Here is a 25,013-nt window from a genome sequence, read left to right as displayed (position 1 = left end):
TCCTCTGTTTCTGCATTTTCTCACTTCTTTGATTAGACTTATTCTTTGGCTAATTTTTTTTCACAGACAAAATGCAGGCTGAGGACATGGGGGTGGATGGGGGAAACACCATAGGGTCCTGCTCTGTTTCACATCTTTTGGACTTTCTTTTAGATCTCCTGCTTATTCAGCTCTTCCAACTTCACAGTGATTTTGAGGTTCTGAATCCAGTTCTAGCATGTGACAAGGAAAATCTGAGAGAGTTTATTAAATTGGATTTGTAATTGCCCAGCTATCTCAGTGGTTGTCTCTTGAAATCAGTCTTAATACTGTCAGTAATGAGACCTGGCTCTGGGAATCTGTTTCACTCTATTATTTCTCTGGAGTGGGCATGGTGGGGTTTTCATGTTGGCTGACACACCCTCCTTACCCGCTGTATATCTGCACCACCTCCATGATGTGGAAAACTTAGCCAATGAGACACCCTATTTCTAAGCCAAGGTGTTAGAGGAATACAATAGGAGAGAACATTTCCGAATATGAAAACAATCTGAGCGGAGGGCGAGGTGGGAAGGTGCATGGCTGTATGGCTTCCCAATTTATTGTCTTTGTACGACCTTGAACAACATACCCAGCTTCTCTAAGCCTCAGTTTCCACTTCTTCAGAATGGGGATAATGGTACCTATTTCTTAGGGTTGCTATGAGGACTAAATGAAATCATGCTTAGCACACAGTAGGTAATTAGTGAAAATTAGTTGCTGTCATCATCATTATTTTTTTAATTGCAAGAACATGGAGATGTGAATTTTTCAGCTCATCACTTAAGACAAAGATGCTGCCTTTTGCTTCTGCTAAGGCACCTGAAGGCCAGAGCCAACTGATGACTCAGTCTCTGTACCCAGCAGCAAAAATTGGGAGGGCAGAGAAGGCAGAGTGACTGAGGAATGAGAGCTAGAACTACGGGGGCAGGTACCAACAATTGTGTGAGTAATGATAACGAACTCGGGCAATGAAAACAATCACCAGGAAAATGGCCCTGTTTTCTGTAGCCTGCCAATTGATGTGTCCTTGTCAGTGTTTCCTGTGACAGTCTTAAATTTCTAGAAGGCATCATCATTTTTTTTTTTTATTGAAAGCAAACCAAGTATAAATAATGAATGAATGAATAAATAGTCCTTCGGGTACAGTGCCCAGCAAATAAGTGCTCAGCCGGTATCTTCTAATTTTTTTTAAAGACTATTGCTGATGAAATAGAATAGAGAAGGAGAACATCTTAAACTAATCAGGAAGATAGTATAGACTGAATTATGGTCCCTTACCTGCCCCCCACCACCCAATGTCATATGTTGAAGCCTTAACCCCCAGTGTGATGTATTTGGAGATGGGGGCCTTTGGGAGGAAATTAAGTTTAGAGAAGGTCATAAAGGTGATGCCCTTGTGATGGCATTAGTGCCCTTTTAAGAAGAGATACCAGAGAGCTTGCACACTCTCCCCACCATGTGAGGACACAGTGAGAAGGCAGCCGTCTACCAGCCAGGAAAGGGCTCTCACCAGCATCCAACCATGACGGCATCTTGATCTTGGACTTCTAGCCTCCAGAACTCTGAAGTATACATTTCTACTGCTTAAGTTGCTCAGTCCGTGGTATTTTGGTATGGCAGCCCAAGCCGACTAACATAGGAGGGTTCTCTGCAGTCACTGATAACATAAGTGTTCCCTCACGTGGGAGGGAGGAGAGAAGTCCTGGCGAATGAGGTGATGCATGAGCTGGAGCAGTGGCAGCCAACCTGGCTCTGTGGCAGCCAATGCCAAGGATGGGGGCAAAGACTCTGGATTGTACACAAGTTACCCAGTTGTTTCCGGTGTGTGGCCAGGTATGAGAGTCACTGGTCTAGGTAGAAAGAGCCGTCAGGCTTTGGAGGGAAACTGACCCAGAGTACAGACTCTGCCAGCCTTGCGGCCTCAGACTGTTCATCCACTTTTCTATGAGACCTGGTTTCTTCATCTTGTAGCAAAGGGATAAAAGTAATGCTAATACTTATTGGGGGCTGCCACCTTCTGAGTACTGTGTAAATGTTCACCATACGTTATCTTTATTTTTCACAGCAAATTTTATTTTTAAAGTGAGGAAAATTAGGGGGGGAGAGAGAAAGAGAGACTAAATGCCTTATTGAAAATCCCACATCTGGTAAATGCAGAGTTAGACACAAGAGCTGCAGTTTCTATGAGAGATTGTTATGTTAATTATCAAGGGCTTCAAGAGATTCATAGCTGACATATAGTATTTGTCCACTAAATTATAGTGGCTATTTTTATCTCTGTTGAATCAGTATCAATTATCTTTGTCACTGTTAATTTAGGACAGACCTGGGATTCAAGTCTGGGTTTCAAGCTGTCGTGTGGGGGCTCTCATCAAGACCAGAGTATGTTGCAGGAAAACAGGTGCTTCTGCTTTTTCCCAGATTGAAGTGAACTCTTGCAGAAGATAATAGAGCAGTCCATTAGGCCTTCTGGTTTAGGAATCAGAAGACTATCAGCTACTAGTTGTGTGATCTGGTCAAGTCTCTTAACCTCTCTGTGTCTGTTTCCTCATCCACAAAGTAGGCTTACATGATGGTTAATTTTATGTGTCAACTTGACTGGGCTAAGGGGAGTGCCCAATGGGCTGGTGAACATTATTTCTTAGCGTGTCTGTCAGGGTGGTCCTAGAAGAGAGTAGCATTTGAACCAGTGGACTGAGTAAGGAAGATCACCCTTTCCAATGTGGTAGGCATCATCTAGTCTGCTAAGGGCCTGTGTAGAAAGAAAAGGCAGAGGAAGGCCCAAGTTGCTTTCTCTGCTTGAACTGAGACATCCATCTTCTCCTACCCTCAGACATCAACACCCTTGGTCCTTGGGTTTTCAGATTCATACTGATACTTAACCCACTTGGACCCTTGATTCTCAGACCTTCTGAGTGAATTACAGCACCAGCTTTCCTGGGTTTCCCCCTTGCAAACAGCAAATTGTGAGACTTCTTGGCTTCCATAACCCTGTGAGCCACTCCCTATAATAAATCTCCTCTTATCTATATCTCTATATAGCCTATCGATTCTATTTCTCTGGAGAACCCTGACAGCTTGATAATGATTCCCCTTTTGGAGGATGGGTGTAGGAATTAAATAAGACAATTAAATAAGACAATTCCTGTAAAGCATCCAGAATGGTGCCTGATATATTAAGTACTCAATATGTGGTAGTTATTATTAATATTTTTTATTACTGTTCAGGAAAGGTCGTTGACCTCTTTGGCCGACCCCATTACACAGACGAGAAAATTTTAGACTCAGTGCCGTCCAAGTTTGCCTTTGATTTCTGTTCTAGAAGAGCAGAAAATCTGAAGCACACGTTGCATGACCTTGGGTTATACATTATGTCCCCCTGAACTCGGGCAGGTTGGCATCCAGGAAAGGGCAAAGTAGGCTCCCCGCTCTCCTGCCCAGACAGCTATTTCCACCTTAAAAATCCAACTGGGGCTTGTAGCCTCCCCAGCGCCCTACACTCCCTGTTGTGTTGGGATTGAACCAGATTCTCACTGTATTTGTGCGTAATGGACTCCAAACGCTACGTGATAGTCTCCTGTATGTAGCTGTATGGGTATTTAGAGGTATAGAGGTACCTCTCAGTGAACAGAAATGTGCAGCAGAGATTTTGAAATTGAAGAAGTCTGTGGATTGAAGCAGAAAAATGAGAGCTCAAAACCCCCAGAACATGAGGCCCTCAGCTGCCATCATCTGGAGTTCGAGGCTTTCTAGTTTTAGCTTTTATAACCAGAAACATGTCTATTTGTTAACAATTAATTAATAATATTCATTTATTATAACATAATAAATCACCATTTATTGGGAATTTACTACGTGGCAGGCACAAGGCTCTATTTTTTTTTTAATTGAAGTGTAGTTGGTTTACAATGTTTCAGGTGTACAGCAAAGTGATTCAGTTGTTTTATATATATATATAATATATTTTTTATATCTATAATGTGTATTACATATTTTATATATATTCTTTTTCAGATTCTTTTGAATTATAGGTCATTACAAGATATTGAGTACAGTTCCCTGTGCTATACAGTAGGTCCTTGTTGTTTATTTTATATATAGTAGTGCATATATGTTAATCCCAAATTCCCCATTAATCCCTCCCTCCCTCTGCCCTTTCCCCTTTGGTAACCATAAGTTTGTTTTCTATGTCTGTGAGTCTATTTCTGTTTGTAAATAAGTTCATTTGTATCATTTTTTTAGATTCCACGTACAAGTGATCTCATATCATATTTGTCTTTCTCTGTCTTACTTCCCATAGTATGATAACCTCTATATACGTTACCCTTTGATGTCCTCATCACTCTATGAGTGAGCGCTCTCATTATCTCCACGGGGGAGACCAGAAAACTGAGACTCAGAAACTAAGTAATTTATACTAAGTCACATGCACCACAAGAGTACGGCAGAGCCAGGTATTGAACCTAGGCTGTTTGGCTCAATACCTGTAAAACATTAATTAATTAGGGTTTTCTCAGAAAATTTTCAAATACATGACTGTAAAAGTATACTTTATTTTAAAGTGTTCTTTCTTATCATATCCAGAGACCCTTTTTTCCCCCACTCCTACAACACCTCTTGTGTTTATCATGAAAGTCAATGAACTAATTGGAGTCAGCTAACAAAAATTTGCTGTATAGACCAGATTTGCCCAAACACATCTCTTCCTGCTGCAGAAGGCTACCAGTAGTGCCAATATCTAAGAAGGTATTGTTTCTCTGCGTGGGCAAACTAATGGGAGCGCTGAGCAATTACCTGGAAAATGCAATCGATGCCAGCAGACAATAAGAATAATTTAAACCAATAAACTCTTTCCCCTCAACTGCAAGGCTGAGTGTACGGTTTTCTTTGCTTGTCTTTTTGTTTTGTTTTCCATTGGCTGAGCTTTCCAAATAATTGTTCCATCTGTCCACTTCACTTTGTCTGAGTAATCACAGCCCGAGGGGAGTTAGAAGTCAAACGTCAGACATGCAGAGAAAACTAATGCGTGGGAGGCTGTGGGAAGAGAAATCATTGTCTGTTCTCCTTCCCTGCAGCTGGGCCAGGGAACCAGAAGTAAATTATAAGCACCAGTTGCCCCAGGGAGGAAGCAACAGTTTGGGAAGGGGGCCGGGGTGCGATTTGGAAGACCCCATTGTCAGGAGTGTCAGCTACCAGGATTGAACTCTCTTAGTGATGGGGTTAAGGAGAGAGCATAGTCAAGCCAGAAGTGAAAAGTGTGGAGACAGGAAATAACAACCAGAACCCTGTAACAGCTATTTACTGTGCCATTTACTCTGAGCTAGGCCCTTGGCTGGACACTCTATAAATAGTGTAAAATATACTTTATTATTTTGATCCTTCCAGCAGCTCTATTTCACAAATAAAGAAACTGAGGCCCAGAGAGGTCGAGTAACCTATCCAATACCACACAGCTAGTAAATAGCAGAGTCAGGATTTGAACTGAATTTTAATCCAAAACCCTTGCTCTTAGCCACTGGTCCTGGCTACTCTAAACCAGGGGTGCTGAACAGAGGTGGAACTAGAGTTCTGGAGAGGGCAAAAATAAGCCCAGATTATAAAAGCATGGCTACTCTTTATTCTGCATCAAGATACTTTACATGCACTAGAAATAATATGCTTAGATAGTCTGTAATAACCCATATGGGAAAAGAATCTGAAAAAGAATGAATACATGTATATGTATAACTGAATCACTATGCTGTACACCTGAAACTAATACAACATTGTAAATCAACTATACTCTAATAAAATTTTAAAAAATAAATAAAAAAGAAAGAAAACGCTTAGAAGTAAAAACATATTAGATTTTCAATTTACAAAGGCACAGAGAGGTTATGTAACTCACTGAGGCTACAAAGCCAGTAAATAGGTTAGTGGAAGATTCGAACCAGGGTCTCTCAACGCAGTCAAAGACTATACTCTTCAGTATATCTGGCAGCCTCCTTTCTTACAATCAACTTCCAGGTAAAGCAAATGAGCTCTTTCCTTCATAAACTGAAAATGCTATTTCTAAAAACGTTGAGCAACAAATTTAAGTACGTTTGTAGAAATGCTATATGAAAGAAGTTTAAACAGATTTCTAAAACCTAAGACTTCTCCCATCATCTAACCTGCTAATGCGCATTGTAAATATCCAAGACAGGAAAATGATAAGCAGAATGTCCCTAACTTATTTGACTATAGAAACATTTTTTTTCTCAGATAAAGTTTGACAATGGTTGGCCAACGTGTCTACCACAGATATGGCTTTACTCCTATGTCTTTGCCTCTGTATAGCAGGATGGAGGCTTTTTAAAACACCAGCACTCACGCTCTTTGCCACCTAATACCTGAATCTTTTGTTGACCGAGATGCCAATTGCAGAAATGGTAAGATCTCTCCAAATTTCTGTCTTAAACGCTCTTATGGGACCCATCCCTGGCCAGGTGCAGTGAGTCACATAGAAATCATTCTACTCTGATAAAATATTAATAGAAAATAACGACTTCATTTCTTGACCCATGTTATTGAAGGGTTCATGAAAAGAAAAGTCAATGCAGAGAAATGCCTGTTAGTGGTGGAATTTTTTTTTTTTTTTTTTTTTTTAATGGCTGTGTTGGGTCTTCGTTTCTGTGCGAGGGCTTTCCCCAGCTGTGGCAAGCGGGGGCCACTCTTCATCGCGGTGCGCGGGCCCCTCACCATCGCGGCCTCTCTTGTTGCGGAGCACAGGCTCCAGACGCGCAGGCTCAGTAATTGTGGCTCAGGGTCCTAGTTGCTCCGCGGCATGTGGGATCTTCCCAGACCAGGGCTCGAACCCGTGTCCCCTGCATTGGCAGGCAGACTCTCAACCACTGCACCACCAGGGAAGCCCCTTAGTGGTGGAATTTTAAGCACGAAGATCAGCTTGTGACTTCAGGAGTGTGTCACAGGGTCTTCCTGGTGCTCAAGTGTAGGCTACAACATGCTCTGACTGAAGGTGAAACTAACATGAGGTGAGAGTTTCAGAGTGTGATGTTGGAGGTACAAACTGTGTGAGTAGGATGTTCTGGTGGGTTGGGTGAGACCACAGAGGAATCCTAGAATAAATTTTCCAGTTAACATGGATGGGAAACTTAAAATTAGGCAGCCATAGAGCCATTTAAGATCAAGAAAATAAATCTACAATATTTATTGTGTAAATACATATATTTTAAAAAATTTTTATTGAAATATAGTTGATTTACAATGTTACATTAGTTTTAGCAAAGTGATTCAGTTATATATTCTTTTTTAGATTCTTTTCTGTTATAGGTTATTATAAGATATTTAATATAGTTCCTTGTGCTATACAGTAGGTCCCTGTTGGTTGACTATTTTATATATAGTAGTGTGTATCAGTTAATCCTAAACTCATAATTTATCCCTCCACACCCCCCCCCCCCCCTTTCCCCTTTGGTCACCATAAGTTTGTTTTCTATGTCTGTGAGTCTATTTCTGTTTCGTGAATAAGTTCATTTGTATCATTTTTTTTTAAAGATTCCACATATAAGGGATAAATATATTTTTCTTTGAATTCTCCTAAATTTTGTAATAATAAAATAACATCAGCATTTGATACCCTTGAATTAAAGCGAAGGTATGAACTGAACCAAAGGGAAAGAGAAGATGCTGACTCCAGTGGCCTCTATGCGGGTCATTCCACTGGTGCAGTTCGGTTCTCTGACCTGGTCCAGGCAGGCTGAGGAAGCAGAGATGCCATTGCCCCAGTTCCTACCACAGGGAATCCTTGGGAGGAATCACTCCTTCACATTTGTATTCATTCACCCGTTCACTAGTTACCAAGTGCTAACTAGAAGTCAGGTGCTGTGCTGGGTGCTAGGTATACAGTGGAGAGAGTTAGACGTAGTCACTGCTCTCAGGGGACTACACTCCAGGGGAGAAGATGGATGTCAATCCAATTTACACATCCTATTAAATAAGATAGCTTTGGCACGGAGTAAGGAGTCATAGCGAAGGAAGGTGATGGTACCTAATGTCTACTTAATATCTAATGGGCATCTGAGCATAACATACACAACACCTCCCAGCCTGCTCCTTCCCGTCTCAGTTCATGGCGATTCCATCTTCCCAGTCACTTAGGCCACGTGCATGTTGGCATCACCCTTCATAACTGTCTTTCTTGCATAGCCAGAATCCAACACTCCTGACTACCTACACTGCTCCCACTCTGGTCTATTTCTTACTTGGTTATTGCATCAGCCTCCTAACCTGATTCTTCTTTTTTTTATTTGTTTTTACTCTTGTTTCTTTCTGTATAGCAGTCAGGTTCTCCAGTGACTTCTCATGTCATTTAGAGTATAAGGTAAAAGTCCTTGCGGTGTCCTAAGTGTTAAGCCCTACATGATCTGCCCATCAACGTATCCTCTCTGTCCCTGTTACCTTCGGCTCCCCTCCCTCCCCTTCTGTGGCCACACTAGTTTCCTTAGGGTTCCCTGAACACAGAGCACTTACTAACTCTAGGGATTTTGCAAAGGCTGTTCCCTCTCCCTGGAATGACCTCCCCTAGCTGCCTGGCTCACTTATGTATTTTGGTCTATGTTCAAATGCTACTTTGTCAGAGGGGATTTATCTGACCTTCTTATATAAACTAGTGTCCCCTGTAGCTTTATATGCCCCTTAACCAGCTTCTTTGTGCTTCATAGAACGTATCACTACTTAATAAATCATGTGTCTATTTATTTCATTGTTTGTCTATCTTCCCATCTCCTAGAATATGTTTCATGAGAACAGCAGCCTTATTTTCCATATCCCCACAAACTTGGACATAGTTGGCCTTCAAGAAATATTTGTTGAGCAATTTATTAGATGTAATAAGAAACAGCATCCCACCAGCCCTAAAGCTTGGGGAAGTGGCCCAATTCCAATGACATTCAGCTCACTTCATCTCTCCCGCCATCGTAATTGTCCTTCCTATTGCTTATTAATCACACATCTTTTTTTTACACACAACTACAAGAGGCTGAGTAGCTTATGCCCCACAGAGCTGCAGTTCCCTCGGCAACTCCTCTCCCTAATGATGATGGTCCAGAGTCTAGTTCAATGGGGTTAGTTCAGCAGGTGAGCCACATGTGTCTAGTCATTTGGGGGCTCTCCCTGCACCTGATTGTTTCAGGAGAAACTCAGTACAACATCTTGGGCTCCAGCCAAAGAGGTCTTCCCATGTGGGAGAATTGTGTGACCTAAAAGAAGCATGAGAGGGAGAAAATTCAGATCATCAAAAGCAAACCACAGCATTTCCTCTTTCATGCGACTCTTGACTGTCACCTATTGTACTTGGCATGTGTGTAGAATTTTAAGAAACGTCTGAATTTACTAACTGACCATTACTAATGGATGCTCCATTTACCAAAGGTACCTTGAGGTTCCTGTTAACCAGGAAGCTTCCCTCATACACGTCGGATAGAATTTAGGTCGCAGAAGTTCCATCTGCCTTTTACAACAGAGGCACCTGATGGAGATGTGATGAGCAGGGAGGCCTGACTTTTGATTCAGCTTTGCCACTCTTAGCCATATGATCTTGGACAAGCCCCTTAACCTCTCTGTGCTTGAATTTCTTTGCTTATAGTCACTTAACCTATGGGGCTGTTGGGAGGACTCTTTGAGTCCTGCTTCTCTTGGTGCCCAGCATACAACAAAACCTCAACGGATAGTAAGCTCGAGGGCTTGAGAACACATCTAATTTGTTAAGGGGAATTCAGCATCTTGTTCATGCGTTTCCGTATGCATGTTCCTACTAGGTGTTATGTCTGTGGATATATACATCGGCCACAATTTGTACCTTCAGTTTACAAGAAGCCAGTGTTGGGCGTGATTACTTACTGTGCTCTGGGTGGCTGTCAGGGGCTGCTCTACGATCCTGGAACACATTTTAAATGACCATCCCTTGCAGTATTTTTCATGCTTGCAGATTCTGAGTTTTTGTGTTCTGTTTCCATTTGCTGTCAGAGCATTTTTTAGCTTCTAACTTTGTGGATTCTAATTGCTTCTACTTTTTTCCATAGCAAGGAAAGCATGTGGACAAAGGGCGTGAAGGACAAGGATAACAAATCCGGCTGTACCTGCTTAGCTGGCTGGATTTCCTTCCTTCTTATTTTGATGTGACATTGTTTGATTTCCCTGTTTGCAAACGTGCTGGTTGCTTCCCATCTTGCTAACCTCTTGATCATTTTCTTCCTTCAGCAAGAAAGAAAACAACCACCACCAAAACTTAATTTGCCATACAGTTTAATTGAATTTACAGCAGCTGTCACGAAGTAAGACAAAAACCTCACAAATATGAATACAGAGACTCGTAGGATTAGGTAACCTCTGAAGTTTTAAAATATTCTTCAAGGCATTTATTTGCAAATTGGACTCCATTTGCACATTTCATAAGCACAATACAAATGTATTATTTATCAGGTGGTCTAGGCATGCCTGTTCAAATGAATGTTTGCAAATTCAACCTTCATTTAAAAATCCTCATTGTAAATCCATTCCCCCAACTTGCAGGACAAATGGTCTTTTCAACCCTGCCTTTCCTGTTTTATTCAAAATACTCCAGTTTCCACACTGAGTGACCTTTCTCAGGATTATAGGCCTGTGGATTTGAAGATAATGGCTTCCAATATATAAAATTACAAAATAATTTACAATGTCAAAATTGCCCATTCCCACTGAGTTGCATCTTATCTGTCCTTTCTATCACAACAATACCCATCCCAAAGATGATCTCGCAAGCCTAAAGGCAGAAGTGTAACCTCACACTTAGGCAACTTCAGCTGGGAATGACTCAGGAGTTTGGTGTTTCATGCCTTGTAACTTGTCTAACCTTCATGGACAGGCCTGAGAAGAAACTGAATTTGAGTTGGTGCTGGTTCCTGGTGGTCTCAGACCCCATGGGCCAGAGAAAACCATACCTCTCAGTGCCAAGGCAATTGATGAGTGAATAATCCATATAGGAGAAAACAAAACTAAATAAGCAGGGCATTGTTTGGCTTTTTGCCACTTGTGCTTTATAATTCACCATCCATTTTAAGTGCAGCAAGTAGGAGAGCTATTTTTTAATATGATTGCTGTCTTTGGTGAAAAGTAATTACAGGCAGAAAATGCTGAAAATAGAGGACTATTTGCTAAAGCATCTATCAGGGCTTCTTTTTTGCCAGTTTTTTTTTTTTTTTTTTTCAGGATGCTAGAAGACACTTTTGTCCTTGTAAAACCACACAGTGTTCTCTGTATTATAGGGAATGAGACACTGGTTTAATGACAAAGAGCTGGCCCTATATCCTGGCTCCCTTCTGCTTGCCCGTCATATCATGTATCCGAGCACTAGTTTTTATCCTGTGGCAAAAGCTTCCACCATGGGATTAAAGAGCTTCTTCTCCTTCTAGTCTAATTCAATTAAATGCTCACTTCCTGACCTTTTAATAGGTGCCAAGAGATGTTTTAGGTTCTAAAGGTGAAAGGATAAATAAGACATAGGTCTTGCCCTTAAAGAATTCAGAGTCTATAAACAGACATGTAAATAAAGAATTATAATGTAGTGCTATTTGTGCTTTGATACTTGACATTTTGGCTAAAGGTTGAATGTAGTCAGCCAGAAGATGAGTAAAATGTATTGTTCTAAACTGACGTACCTCTTAAAATCTAAAAATGACTGTTTTTTTGGTGGAAGAAATACAAATGACTGTGTAATTATGCAGAGATAACATCCTCTTTCTCCATTTGTGTATGGGGCATTGGATTCAGCTGTAACTGAATAAAGAGTGGCTTCGACAAATTAAGCTGGATTTTTTTTCTGCCCTGAAAAGCCAGAGGCAGGCCATTGTTGTGTTGGTTCGGTGGCTTAAATATATCAGGGTCAAGGTCTCTGTGGTCCTTTTTCTTTGGAATACCAGAAGGCTACAATAGATCCTGTCATCACATACTATTGCAGAAAGGACAAAGGGGAGCAGTGGTAAATGGGGGAAAGGTGGCATCTGTATCATGAGACAAAAAATGCTTCCAGCTACACCTAGGAGAGGCAGATATGAGTCACATGGCTCTCCCTAGCTGCAAGGGAGTCTATGATTCCAAGCGTGCTTGTTTGTTTGTTTTTCAAACAGGACAATGTGTAGCAGTGAACAAAATCAAGAATCTGTTAGTAAGATATAAGGAAGGGATGGATATTGCATGGGCAACCAGGAGTTTCTGACACATCATTTACCATAAGTACGAAGTAAAGAGATAATATGAAAGAGAGAATAACTATTTGAGGAGACAGAGTCTGCTGCAGGAGCTGGGGTTTGATATGGAAACAATAATCTTGTTAGAAGCCAGAACTATACCATAAAATTGTTTTGATTTTGTATGTCATTTCAAAGTTAGTTTTATGTGAGTAAAGATCCTGTTCACCTGAATGATGTGATATGATGAGAAAAAAATATTCATTGTGTCTAGAAATGGTCTTCTATAGTGACTTAAATTTCTACTCTCAGGAATCCTGTAAGAACTTGTTAAAGAATCTCTTATAATGCTATTAGTTATAAATGATAAAATAGTAACTCATGGCTTAGAACAATGGGTTTCTCTGGTTAACACTGCCTTTTGCAGAAAACATAGTCTGAGGGAGCGGTATGGAGGATAAACACATTTCAGGCCACAGGGATGATGAGATGCCATGGTGGGAATCCAGGAACTTCTTAAGGCAAATGAATGTTTTCATTGGATGGAAACATAAGCAGGCAAAAAATTCTGATAGTGCCTGAGGGCAAAGGGATGGAGAATGTACACATAGCCTAATGGATTTCTTTTCCTTCTTTCTTCTTCCTTCCCTTTCCTTCTTCCCTCCTTCCTTCCTTCCTCCCTTCCCTCCCTCCCTCCCTCCCTCCTTCCTTCCTTCCTTCCTTCCTCCCTCCCTCCCTCCCTCCCTTCCTCCCTCCCTCCCTCTCTCTCTCCTTCCAGGCCAGATGGCTTACTGATGAATCCTTCCACAAATTTAAGGAAGAGATAGTACCAATTACACACAAACTCTTCCAGAAAATTGAAGAGGGGTGAATAATTCCCAACTTATTCTGTGAGGTCAGCAGTCCCTGATACTAATTTCTCTCATGAATATAAATGCAAAAATTATAAACAAAATTTTAGCAATTAAAATCTAACAGTATACAGAAAGATAATACACCATGACCAAATGCAAGATTACTTTAACATTAAAAATTTAATTAGCGTAATTGACTGGATAAATAAAATATTAAAAGAAAAAATGTGATCACCTCAATAGATGCAGAAAAAAATATTTCACAAAATTTAACAAGTATTCCTGATAAAAACTCTCAGCAAACTAGAAATAGAATGGAACTTCCTTAACCTGGTAAACAGATAAACCCATCTATGAAAAATCACCAATTAACATACTTAACGGTGAAAAGCTGAAAGACTTCCCCTTTAAGTTTAGGAACAAGACAAGCACATCTAATTGCACTGCTTTTGTTAAAATTTTTACAGGAGGTTTTAGCCAATGGAACAAGGCAAGAAAAATAAGACATCCAGATAGCAACAAAGAACCAGAAAAGATACTTACTTAGGAAAGTGCACATTTAAAACACAATATACTGCTATATTCCCAGTAGAATGGCTAACAATAAAACATCTGCCTATACAGTGGGCTGGTGAGGATGTGGAAGAACTGGACCTCTCAGATGTGTTGGTGATAACAATCATTTTAGAAAAAAATCACTTTAGATTGGCATTTCTTACAATTTTAAAAATACACTTAACGATAACACTCAACTATTCCATTCCTAGGTATTTACCCAAGAGAAATAAAAGCATATGCAAATACTTGTACATGAATGTTTCTAGCAGCTTTATTTATAATGACAAAAAATTGGAAACAACCCAAACTCAGGTAATGGACCAACAAATTATAGCATATCCATATAAGGGAATGCTAGTCAGCAATAAAAAGGAATGAACTATTAACACACACAAAGATGTAGATTAATCTCAAAATAATTAGGCTGAGTGAAGGAAGTCAGAAAAAAATAGTACATATCATAGGGTAGCATTTATATAAAATTATAGAAAATACAAAGGAATGAATAGTAACAGTGAGCCGATCAGAGGTACCTGAGATGGGGGTTGAGGGAGATGTGGGAAGCAAGAGCTGGAAAGAATGATTACAAAGATGCAGAAGAAATATTCTGGGGTTGTTGGCTGTGTTTATTGTATTGATTGGAGTGATGTTTGAAAGTGATGGTATATAACATGTCAAAACTTATCAAATTGTGTATTCTAAATATGTCCAATTGATTAAAAGTCAAGTATACCTCCAAAAGATTTTTTAAAAGAGAGTGTAGAAAGGACTACAATAACCATCTATTAAGGCCTTATGATAAATATTAGAAAACGATTACAAAATAATAATCGTGTATAGGGAGAAGTTGAGCAAAACATGCTTTGATCTATGCTACTTTTTAATCCTATTCGCAAATGACATGCTAGGGTACACTGGGGAAGAATAACTGTCCTCTCATTTTCTCAATATCTAACACACAGATATTTACATCCGTCTTCTTAAGGATGTTAGGCACCTCCATTTCCTTTGATTAGTAAAATGGAGTGAGATTTCCGGTCAGGCACATTGCAGCATTATTACTTCTTTGAGAGTATAAAAACACTTTTCCTTTGTTCAGCAAGTAAATTCTTAGGATGTAGGATCAAAAGAACAATAAAAAATGAGTGGCTCCACTGTCTCACCAATAGCCCAAGATTTCTTCCCCTCTTCCCTTCCTCACTCATCCAATCACCTTGAGTCCCTCTGGATTCTGCTTTCTTAATAATCAGTCAATATAGCCTCTCTCTTCCACCCCCTTGCCCTTTCTCCCATCAGATGGACTGTTTTGACAGTCAGTTTAGCCAATTAACAATTTGCTTGATTGTCAATTGAAATCATGCAGTGAATTAAACCCAGCGATATCAATCCAATGATGGTTTCAGTGTGATATCACTAATGGTTTATTCAATCTGATGCAAAGGAAAATTTGATTTAAAAACCTGACGTATTTACCTTCACTGTTCCTGTTTCCATGTTCCTGGTCTTTATGAGCTCACTGGCAATTTGGGGATATAGAAGTGACCTATCTTTACTAAACACAGCAGCAGTTGCTGAAATGGAGCCATATATAAGGTGTTGAGGTATCAAGTAAAAAATGAAAGCCTCTCTTCTATTAGTTTAAGTTTGGAGTCCCCTTATTTTTTTGTTGAAGTGTAGATGATTTACAATGTTGGGTTAATTTCTGCTGTACAGCAAAGTGACTCAGTTATATACATATACACATTCTTTTTTTACTTTATTTTATTTAAAAATATTTTTTTAAACACATTTTAAAAAATTTTATTTTATTTATTTTTGACTGTGTTGGGTCTTCGTTGCTGCATGCGGGCTTTCTCCAATTGCGGCGAGCCGGGGCTACTCTTCGTTGTGGTGCGTGGGCTTCCGATCGCGGTGGCCTCTCTTGTGGAGCACGGGCTCCAGGCTCATGGGCTTCAGTAGTTGTGGCACGTGGGCTCAGCAGTTGTGGCGCACGGGCTTAGTTGCTCCACGGCATGTGGGATCGTCCCAGACCAGGGCTCGAACCCGTGTCCCCTGCATTGGCAGGCGGATTCTTAACCACTGCACCACCAGGGAAGTCCCTCTTTCTTTATTTTTAACTGTCTCTGAAGCAGCGGAGTCTCTCCTCTTTGAGATCAGGCATCCTAGTTAGAAAGATTTTTACACCAAGTTGTGGCTGGTGTGTTAGCGAGATATCCATTCACACTGCGAGCTTTTCTTAAGTCATCATGGTCTCCTCATGACAACACACTCAGAGAGAATTGCGCAACTGTAGGCTCTTTCTACATAGTTGACCACACATCTACAGCCTGTCTCAGAGCCAATTTCAAAATAGATTCTTCTCAGGGAAAATTTCTCTGGGCAAGAATCATCTCCCTCTCTTGTCTCTGTCTCTGTCTCTCTCTCTGCAGAAAGAAGCAGGCTGCTCATGCCAAGCCCGTGAAAACAACTCTTTACAGTGGCCTCCCAATCAATAAGGAGCTTTATTTGCTGCATGTCACACCCTCTGTTCATTGTATTCCCCAGCCGAGTTGGCACAGAAGAGGCAGCACAAATGCTGGCCTCGACTCTGAAGGGCCCTGCTGGGGCAGTGCAAGAAAAAGAGCCAGTGCTGGGCGTCGGAGCTGTGGGATCTGGCTCCAACTCTGCTGTTAACTCACTGCGTGGCTGTGCCCCCTCTGGACCCCAGTCCTCTGCTTTTAAATGAGGCGATTAGACCAAATGGCTCCAAGTGCTGATCAAATTCAGAAATCGGTTATTACATGATCCTAGAAAGAAGACAGGTGTGTGCCATCAGTGGGCTGACTGCCTGGCCTTCCAGTACGTGGGACTCAGGACCTTCCTGAGCCATAGTTGTGAGGAGAGGGGAATGAGCATCTTCTGGGATGTTTAGCTGTTGGATCTAGTAGAGAATGTTGCTTATTGACAATGTTACCATAGCAACTGGCGTGTCATTTGGTACCAAGGTTTAGGGTAATGGTCAAGGTATGCAATTTAAGAGAAATGCATTTTCCTTTCTCACCTTTGTCAGCTTCATTCTCCCAGTCATCCTCTTTAGCAATTAAATACACTTCCCTAAAGAACATTCATTAAATCCAGACAGGTATATTACCAACCCATGACCATGAGAGGTAGCCTGGTGGTAAAAGAAAATCTGGTATCAGAAATAAAATTGTCATCGTAGAGTCATAGGTCTGCAACAAAAGTAACTTTACTGTGTTGTGAGTTGTCTCCCCTCTTGGGGCCTTGCTTCCTAATCTGTCAAATGGAAAGAATTGGACTAGGTATTATCGAAGGTGTCATTCAGCTCAAATATTCTTGCCAGAGGTTTGCAAATTGGTGATACAGATATCATACATATTCAGTGTGCAGATGTGGTGTGTTTGCCCTATGTTGGATCAGCCACACACACGGTGTTCAAATTTGAATTGATTGACATTTAAAAATTTTAGGTTTTCATGTAATGATCCAGATTTCTGGCTTCTTCTGAAAAACAAACAAAAACCCGGCCAATCTAATAACACTGGACTGAAATCCTCCATGGCAGCTTTTAGCTGGGGCAGAGTAGCTGTTGCCCTCTTTATACATGGCCTGGGTCCTCCAGGCCCCACCATCCCCACCATTTCTGAGGTGATCACTGACTCAGGTCATGTATCAACTCTACTGAGTATCTTACAGCTAGCCAGCCTTTCTCATCCTAACTGATCAAGGCATTTGTGTTTTCAGCTGCTGTCTAGCTCTTCTAGGATAGAGATGGTATGATCCAAACTCTCTTTACATCACTAATGCCATCATTTGGCAATGATCTTGGTGGAAGACGGAAACTGGGTCCAAAGACTGCCCAGGATGAGAAAACTGTCAATAACATTGGATACCTTGACCTCTCATACTAATCAACTGAACTCACGGGCCTAGGCAACCATATCTATGGGTGATGGTTGGAAATGTCACTGTCATTGAATTGGTCACATGATCCCTTGCTCTGTGACTCTCAACAAAACAGTAATTCTCTATGACTTGGTCTTTTCAAGTGTGAAACAAGTTGATTTACAATAAGCAATCTTCCCTCTAAAGCTAAAATTTCCTGAAGCAATATGAATACCTATACAAAGACCCATATTTTTTAAAAATTTTATTGAATTATAGTTGATTTATAATGTGTTAATTTCTGCTGTACAGCAGATTCAGTTATATATGTATACTCTTTTTCGTATTCTTTTCCATTATGGTTTATCACAGGGTATTGAATACAGTTCCCTGTGCTATACAGTAGGACCTTGTTGTTTATCCATCCTATATATAATAGTTTGTATCTGCTAATCCCAAGCTCCCAGTCCTTCCCTCCCCCAATCCCCCTGGCAACCACAAGTCTGTTCTCTATGTCTGTGAGTCTGTTTCTGTTTCGTAGATAAGCTCATTTGTGTCATATTTTAGATTCTATATATAAGTGATATCATATGGTATTTGTCTTTCTCTTTCTGACTTACTTTGCTTAGTATGATAATCTCTAGGTCCATCCATGTTGCTGAAAATGAAAAGGCCCATATTTAAATCTGCCTCGTGTGTGTGTGTGTGTGTGTGTGTGTGTGTGTGTGTTTCAGAGTTGTATATGTCTGCTTATTTTTAGGCACATGTTTTGTGACAATAGGTACAGAGTCTACACCTAGAATCAAAACTAGTGACATAGGAAATGTGCTACGACAAAAATCAGGAAGTACTTCATCTGTAGCTGGTATTCCCTAAGAGACAGATGCAGTCCCAGATTCAACAGCAGAATTGGCAGTTTAGAGAGGGCCAGTGATGACTCACAAGGAAGAGTAAGAACTTATCAAAGAATGCCTAATGCTGAAATCCAAGGCCAGAGCTAGAAGTACAAGAAAGGGTCAGCAATAGGACTGTGCGTGTGGCCTTTCTATGCACTAATAAATGCTGCCAAATGGCCTTTCTTCTTCCCTCCCAGATGCTAATTTTATTGGGAACGTGTAACCCTGTATAGTCTTAGAGGAGACACAAGTACTTTAATAATTGACATCTGAAACTGTATTCCAGCTCAGCCTTCCAAACAAGACTCTAGTTCAAGCTGTGCAACCTCTCTGGGCCTACGGGCTCTAACTATTAGATGGGCAGGCTGACCTTGGCACACTGGGAATATTGGGATTTCATGGGCAGGCTGACTTTGGCAGAGTGGGAATATGGAACTCAGACAGACTGGGTGGAAATCCCAGCTCTGCCATGTCCTAGGTATCACCTCAGATGAGTTATGAAAACTTCCTAGCTCTCAGTTTCTTCACCTGTAAAATGGGGTTCTCATGGTATCCTCCTCACAGATTTGTGTGAGAATGCGATAATTCATTTAAAGTATTTAGCGCAGTGCCTACTTCATAGCAACTAGCTGAAATGCGCTCAGCTAACGTTCTTCTCCTTTTTTATTTTTTTAACTATTGAACATTTTAGACCCCTTGCCAATAATAATATTCTTTATTAAGTTGTTTATGCTGAGTGCCTTCAAAATCTACAACTCTGAGCGATGGGTACTATAATTATTATTGCCACTTTTAAAAAGGGAAAACACAGACTCATTATGTTTGGGAACTTGCGTCAGGTCAGAGCAAAACTAAATACAAACCCCATCTGACTGCAAAGTGTAGGCTCCGAATGATGACCCTGTGCTGCTTCCATCCAACGCACCATCAGCAACAGTGAGAAAAGCAGATGGGGAACAATTCTGGTCTCAAGCGGCTTGAGTGAATGCGTGTTTCCATGTAGGAGTTCAGGAAAAATCTGTCGTGGACGGTGAGGGTGGCTGCTTAGTTCTGTGTGTGTTTTCAAAAGGTCAGTTTGGTTTTGATATTTGATTTTTTTTCCTGCTAATATAATCATTCTTAAATCGATAATCTTTCCCAAAATTTGACGATGCAATGTTCCCCTTAATTGTAAAATCTAGTAGAATTGAAGGGAACATCCATATGTTGTTGAGAAGTAAACTGTCACCGCTGCTATCCAAAAATGTTCTGAAAAGTGCCATTTTGACTTGAATATATGTATATTAATAAATGTGTATATAATATATATATATATTAGTATATGCATTAGTATTGGATGCGTATATGTTTGGAAACTGGAAGTCATAGTAAGCCAGAAAATGTAACCCTACCAAAGGTCCAATTCAAATTTGAAGCAGAAATCTCCATGGAACAAAACAGGCCCCGTTTGTCAGAACTGACTCCCCAGCCCTGCGTTAGCCAGCACACCCACTCCCCATCGCCAATGTTTTTTTGCTTTCCTCTACTCTCCAGTCAGCTCCGACTCTGGCAAGCAGTCAAGAAGGGAACAAGAGAGATGGAAGTTCTCTGAGTATCTGACCCCTTACTGGCCGTTCAGCCATGCAAGCTGTGCAACCAGTTTAAAAAAAAAAAAATAAGTTGCCTTTCTTTTCCTCTCTCCCCTCTGACAAACTGCCTCTTTCTCCCTCCACCATCACAGAGGGAAAACAATGGCGAGCCTTAGTGTTCCCATGAAAAGGGGCAGTCACACCCTGCAGGCCTGCTGTCACTGCTCCAGGATGCTGCCAGGGGCCGAGAAGGGACAACTCCGATTGCTCCAGCTCAGACTGGTCCTGGCATGGTCGGATGGAGGAGACAGAGCAGGGGTTTGCAGCAGGACGCCATACTTGCAGACCGGGCATCCTCCCAGGACCCACTAGGGTCTCCTCTCCCCAAGATGATACCTGGTGTGCAAGTCTCCTTTTAGAAGTGCATAGATTACACTCCGTGTTTCTTTCCTTATTGGCCTTTTAAGGACAACTGGGAGCCCTTACCTAACCCAAAGTGTCTCCCTGTGTGCCTTGCAGGAATTGGGGCGTTTACCCAGGACACACTATGGTGCTTCAGCCAAGTGAAAGGCACTATGGAGACTGGAACCACGGAAGGTAGGAGAAAGCTCCTGCTCCCCTTTTTCTTGCCTCCTTGGGGTTTGTGCTGGTTCCAGATTTGAAATGTTCGTCTTTGTGTCCATGAATGTAAGTCCCCACACATCCCAGAATAGCGTTCTGAGCTAGTAATGGATTTAATCATCTTTTTCTACATTTTTTTTTTTTTTTTCTGTTGAAGCTTATTTCATTCCCACCAATGAGGCAGCACTGAAATGAACTTTCAGTGAAATAGGTTGGCAGTGAGAGGGGCTAAACTACGCAAGTCTTGTTCCAGGATGGTCTGTTAGCTCTGTAGAATTCTGAAAGCAAACATTTCAAGATGGTCAGACGTTCACCTTGTCCTTCCATTCTGTGTTGAAGATGACTTGCTACTATATATGAAACACATGGGGAAAATGAAGAATTCAAGTCTGACTTGAATATAAACTGTGGGTACATTGAGTCCCAATATCAGCGTATAATTTCCTTTCTGACTCTCAAGAGAGTTTCCTATTCCGGGTCCTTTACCTGGGAAATGCATTCCTTTTCCTCCTCCTGAAGAAAGTGCGTTTAATTCTCTTCATTTTCCTCCCTTATAAGCCTGAGCTTGGAGACCTTCAAGACTCTCACAAAGGATGTCTGCATTTCAAAATAGCTTAGTGATAGGCAACTGGAAGGAACTAGAATAGCACTTCTGGGTGTTTTAAATCAAGGTTCAGCTGTTGTGGCAGAATGTAGTAAGGGTTGCCTGAAACAGACTGTACTAAATTGATGGTAGGTATAGATACCAGATGTGGTATAAGACAGGTCTAAAACTAATATTAATGAATGAGGATGTGAATAGTTGACAGAGTTGAACTTGAATATGGAAACTAACATGCATAAATGCATGTAAACTTTTGGGTCATTCTATAGCATTTTAATTATGAATAAAAAATTATTTAAGTAAAAATTATTTGATCTGCAATCTTGCTATAATTCATTTTTAGAAACTCAATATAATTAATGGTGGATATCTCAAAACCAAGTGATTTATGATTAAAGAGTGAGAAAAAGCACACTAACATAATGACTAAATCTATAGAGTTATAGTTTTGTATAACATCTTCTATTTTTCAGATACACAATCAAATGAAGCTTTACAAACAATTCTCATAAAGCCCCTATGAAGTAGACAGAGCAGGATTTACTAGACCCATTTATGTTCATCTAATCAAAAATATTTGTGAGTGTCTTCTATATGGCAGCACTGACCTAGGCATTAGAAAAAAAGGGAAGGGAAAAAAAATGACTTACTCCCTAACCTCATGAATCTTAAGAAAACTGAAGCTCAAGTTAATCAGTTGTTTTAAATCTTGGCTTTGATTCAAAATCACTTGCACTTTTTAAATAATAGTGACTTCCAGATTCTCCAAGAGGTACTGAGTTAGAGGTCTGAGGACCAGGGTGATGCAGTGTATTTTAATGAGCTCACCCAGATGATCCTGATGTTGTGGACTGGCTTTGGGGACCACCAGGCTAGATGACTTCTTCCAGGTTATGCATTATCCTCAGACTCTGGACTTAAATCTTGTCTTTGTGACTGGCTCCCCACCTACTGTAAGGGTTCTGAGTGTCTACTCAAGCCATAGCTCTTATCAGTTGAGGACTTACTATGTAGTGATTACTCTAATAAGTGCTTAAAATAAATTAATAAGATAATGTAGGTACAGCATTTGCACAGTGCTTTACACTTTGTGAGTACTCAATATTTGTAAGCTGTTATTATAAATGCCATTATAATTAGATCTTCATTCTAATTTAACCTTCACCAAAATCTTGAGTGGTAGGTGTATTTTTTTTGTTTTTTTTAAATAAATTTATCTATTGGTTTATTTATTTTTGGGTGTGTTGGGTCTTCGTTTCTGTGCGAGGGCTTTCTCTAGTTGCGGCGAGCGGGGGCCACTCTTCATCGCGGTGTGCGGGCCTCTCACTGTCGCGGCCTCTCTTGTTGCGGAGCACAGGCTCCAGACGCGTAGGCTCAGTAGTTGTGGCGCACGGGCCCAGTTGCTCCGCGGCATGTGGGATCCTCCCAGACCTGGGCTCGAACCCGTGTCCCCTACATTGGCAGGCGGATTCTCAACCACTGCGCCACCAGGGAAGCCCCGTGGTAGGTGTTTTTATTCCCACTTAACTTATGAAGATATTGAAGCTAAACAAATAAATAAAGACTAAGTTCTTTGCCAAGAGCTCCATAGCTAATCAATGGGTGAGCTGGGTTTCAACCCAGTCTATAGGACCCCAAGCCCAGCTCTTTAAACATTGTTGGGAAGACAGAGATTCTCACTTAGTGGGTTGAAATAAGGCACAGGAATCTGTATTTTTCACACATGCTCTTATGATCATCATGGCAGGTGAACAGAGGATGGGTTTAAATGTTTGCTGCTCATGATAAATAAGTACTGCAGCCTGCTTGAACTAACCGTTAATTGAGGCATAGTCAGTCAGAATGACAATCACTCCCAACTTTTGTCTGAAAAAACCACTCTAAAGTGGTGAAAAAAGGGAGAATCATTTTTTAAGAGGAGAATCAGATTGGACACTAACATGTCCAACTAATACTACCTCAATGGCAGTTGAATATTTGTTGAGTGAATTAATGAATGGCTTTCAATTAATAAAAATCAAGGTTCTTAAAATTCAGGTTTTTAAAAATTGGCCTGCTCTACCCAAGTTGGGTTAAGTCAATAAAAATTATTCAACTTTCAACTTTGTCCTTTTTTTGCTTAATGAAGTGTCTTTTTTAAAATTGAAATATAATTGACTTAGAATATTGTGTTAGTTTCAGGTGTACGGAAAGTGATTCAGTTATATATACTTTTTTCTGATTATTTTTCCATTATAGGTTATTACAAGATGGTGAATATAATTCCCTGTGCTATACAGTAAATCCTTGTTGCTTATCTATTTTATGTATAATAGTTTATATCTGTTAATCCCAAACTCCCTCTCCCCTCTCTTTCCCCTTTGGTAATCATAGTTTGTTTTCTATGTCTGTGAGTCTGTTCCTTTTTCGTATATAGATTCCTTTGTATTATTTTTAGATTCCACATATAAGTGATATCATATAATATTTCCCTTCCACTTTACTTATTTCTGCTAATGACTTTTCTGTTCCATTTCTACCGCTTTCTAGTTGGTGACCTTGGCCAAATCACTTAATGTCTCTGTGCTTACGTTCGCTTGTCTGCAAAATGGAGATAATAATACAGGTATCTATTAGGATGGTGTGAGGGCTAGGTGAATATGAAATCTAGGTTGTTATGAGATGCTCAAATCACATTATTGTTTTATAAAGGCAGGGCTGAGACTAGGTGAAGTGACAAAAATAAAGATAAATATTTTAATTCAATATTTTTAAAAAACCAAAATTAATGAGAAGAATCCATGATGAACAAAATATCAAAATGTTTAATAAAGAAAGGATCAATATTACTGATTTACTTTTCCTTTTGCTTCAGGTTCCAATATGGCTCAGCATGGCACTGTTACTACTAATTTACCTAAATGTATATCTTGGGTATCAACTAGTAGGCTAGATTTTTTTCACATTCCAAATTATTCAGTAGGATATTAGATGGTTGATACTATAGGTCCAACAGTAAATTTAGTGAGCACTTATTAGATCCAAGGCACTGCCCCAGAAAGTGAAAGGATTATAAAGATAAATACAGTCAAAGCTTTCAAGGAATGTACCATTTAAGGGGAGACAGGAATTGGTACAGAAGAATAAGGCATTGCATCATAAATATAATACAGGGCAAGGTGAGCTAAAGACAAAGTGCTTTGACTAAAGACTGAAGTGCTTTGTATACAAAAGAGACCAAAATCTCATATATTTGAGGGAACTGTTGAAATAGTTCTTATCAGAATTCTGATGAGAGGCAATATGGCTTTATTAGAGGGGAGAAGTTGCAGATGATGAGAAAGTACGATACTCAGGATGTATTCTGGAGGTAAGGCACTGGATTTTAGTGGAGAGATAAAGTAGGGAATTAAGACAGCTCCCGGGTTTTGGCCTTGAGCAATTGGGTGGTTTGTGGGTGCGAGTTACTGAGACTGGGAAACCTGAAAAGAAGCATACTGGGGGATTCCCTCTCCCCTCCTACATTCAGTAGCCGGGTCTATGAAATAAACTGGCAACAGAAAGATTAACAGGAGAAAATGTATACAGATGCATAAACTTTTACTTTGTGCATGGAGGCAACCCAGGAAAAAAAGGTGAATACTCAAAAAGGTAGTGAGATTTGAGAGTTTATATACCACCTTAACAAGGGAAGGGGAAAGGATATAGGCCTCTTAGTGGAGAATTAATTATTTTTAGGAAAGATGAATGGTCCCTTAGAAGAAGAGATGGAAGAGATGAGAGATTGTGACAAAGTTTGTCTGGATGTGGTGTCCCCTAGTCTT

The 25,013-nt window shown here is 40.3% G+C and overlaps 1 protein-coding gene across 5 annotated transcripts in view; it reads left to right on the top strand.

Annotated features, from left to right (window-relative positions):
* PPP2R2B (protein phosphatase 2 regulatory subunit Bbeta) overlaps nt 1–25,013 on the top strand; it is a 686,797-nt gene that overhangs the window by 200,894 nt on the left and 460,890 nt on the right. For all 5 annotated transcript variants that reach the window (XM_059917415.1, XM_059917410.1, XM_059917413.1 and 2 more), the window contains exon 3: nt 20,505–20,582. In XM_059917415.1, the coding sequence (XP_059773398.1) occupies nt 20,561–20,582 (22 nt within the window). In that variant the 5' untranslated portion in view covers nt 20,505–20,560. The remainder of the gene's footprint in view (nt 1–20,504; nt 20,583–25,013) is intronic.

Source organism: Balaenoptera ricei, chromosome 3 (assembly GCF_028023285.1).
Source record: "Balaenoptera ricei isolate mBalRic1 chromosome 3, mBalRic1.hap2, whole genome shotgun sequence".
In the NCBI taxonomy this organism is placed as follows: domain Eukaryota; kingdom Metazoa; phylum Chordata; class Mammalia; order Artiodactyla; family Balaenopteridae; genus Balaenoptera; species Balaenoptera ricei.
The sequence above is the reverse complement of the archived record's forward strand: the minus strand, read 5'-3'. Positions and strand labels throughout refer to the sequence as shown.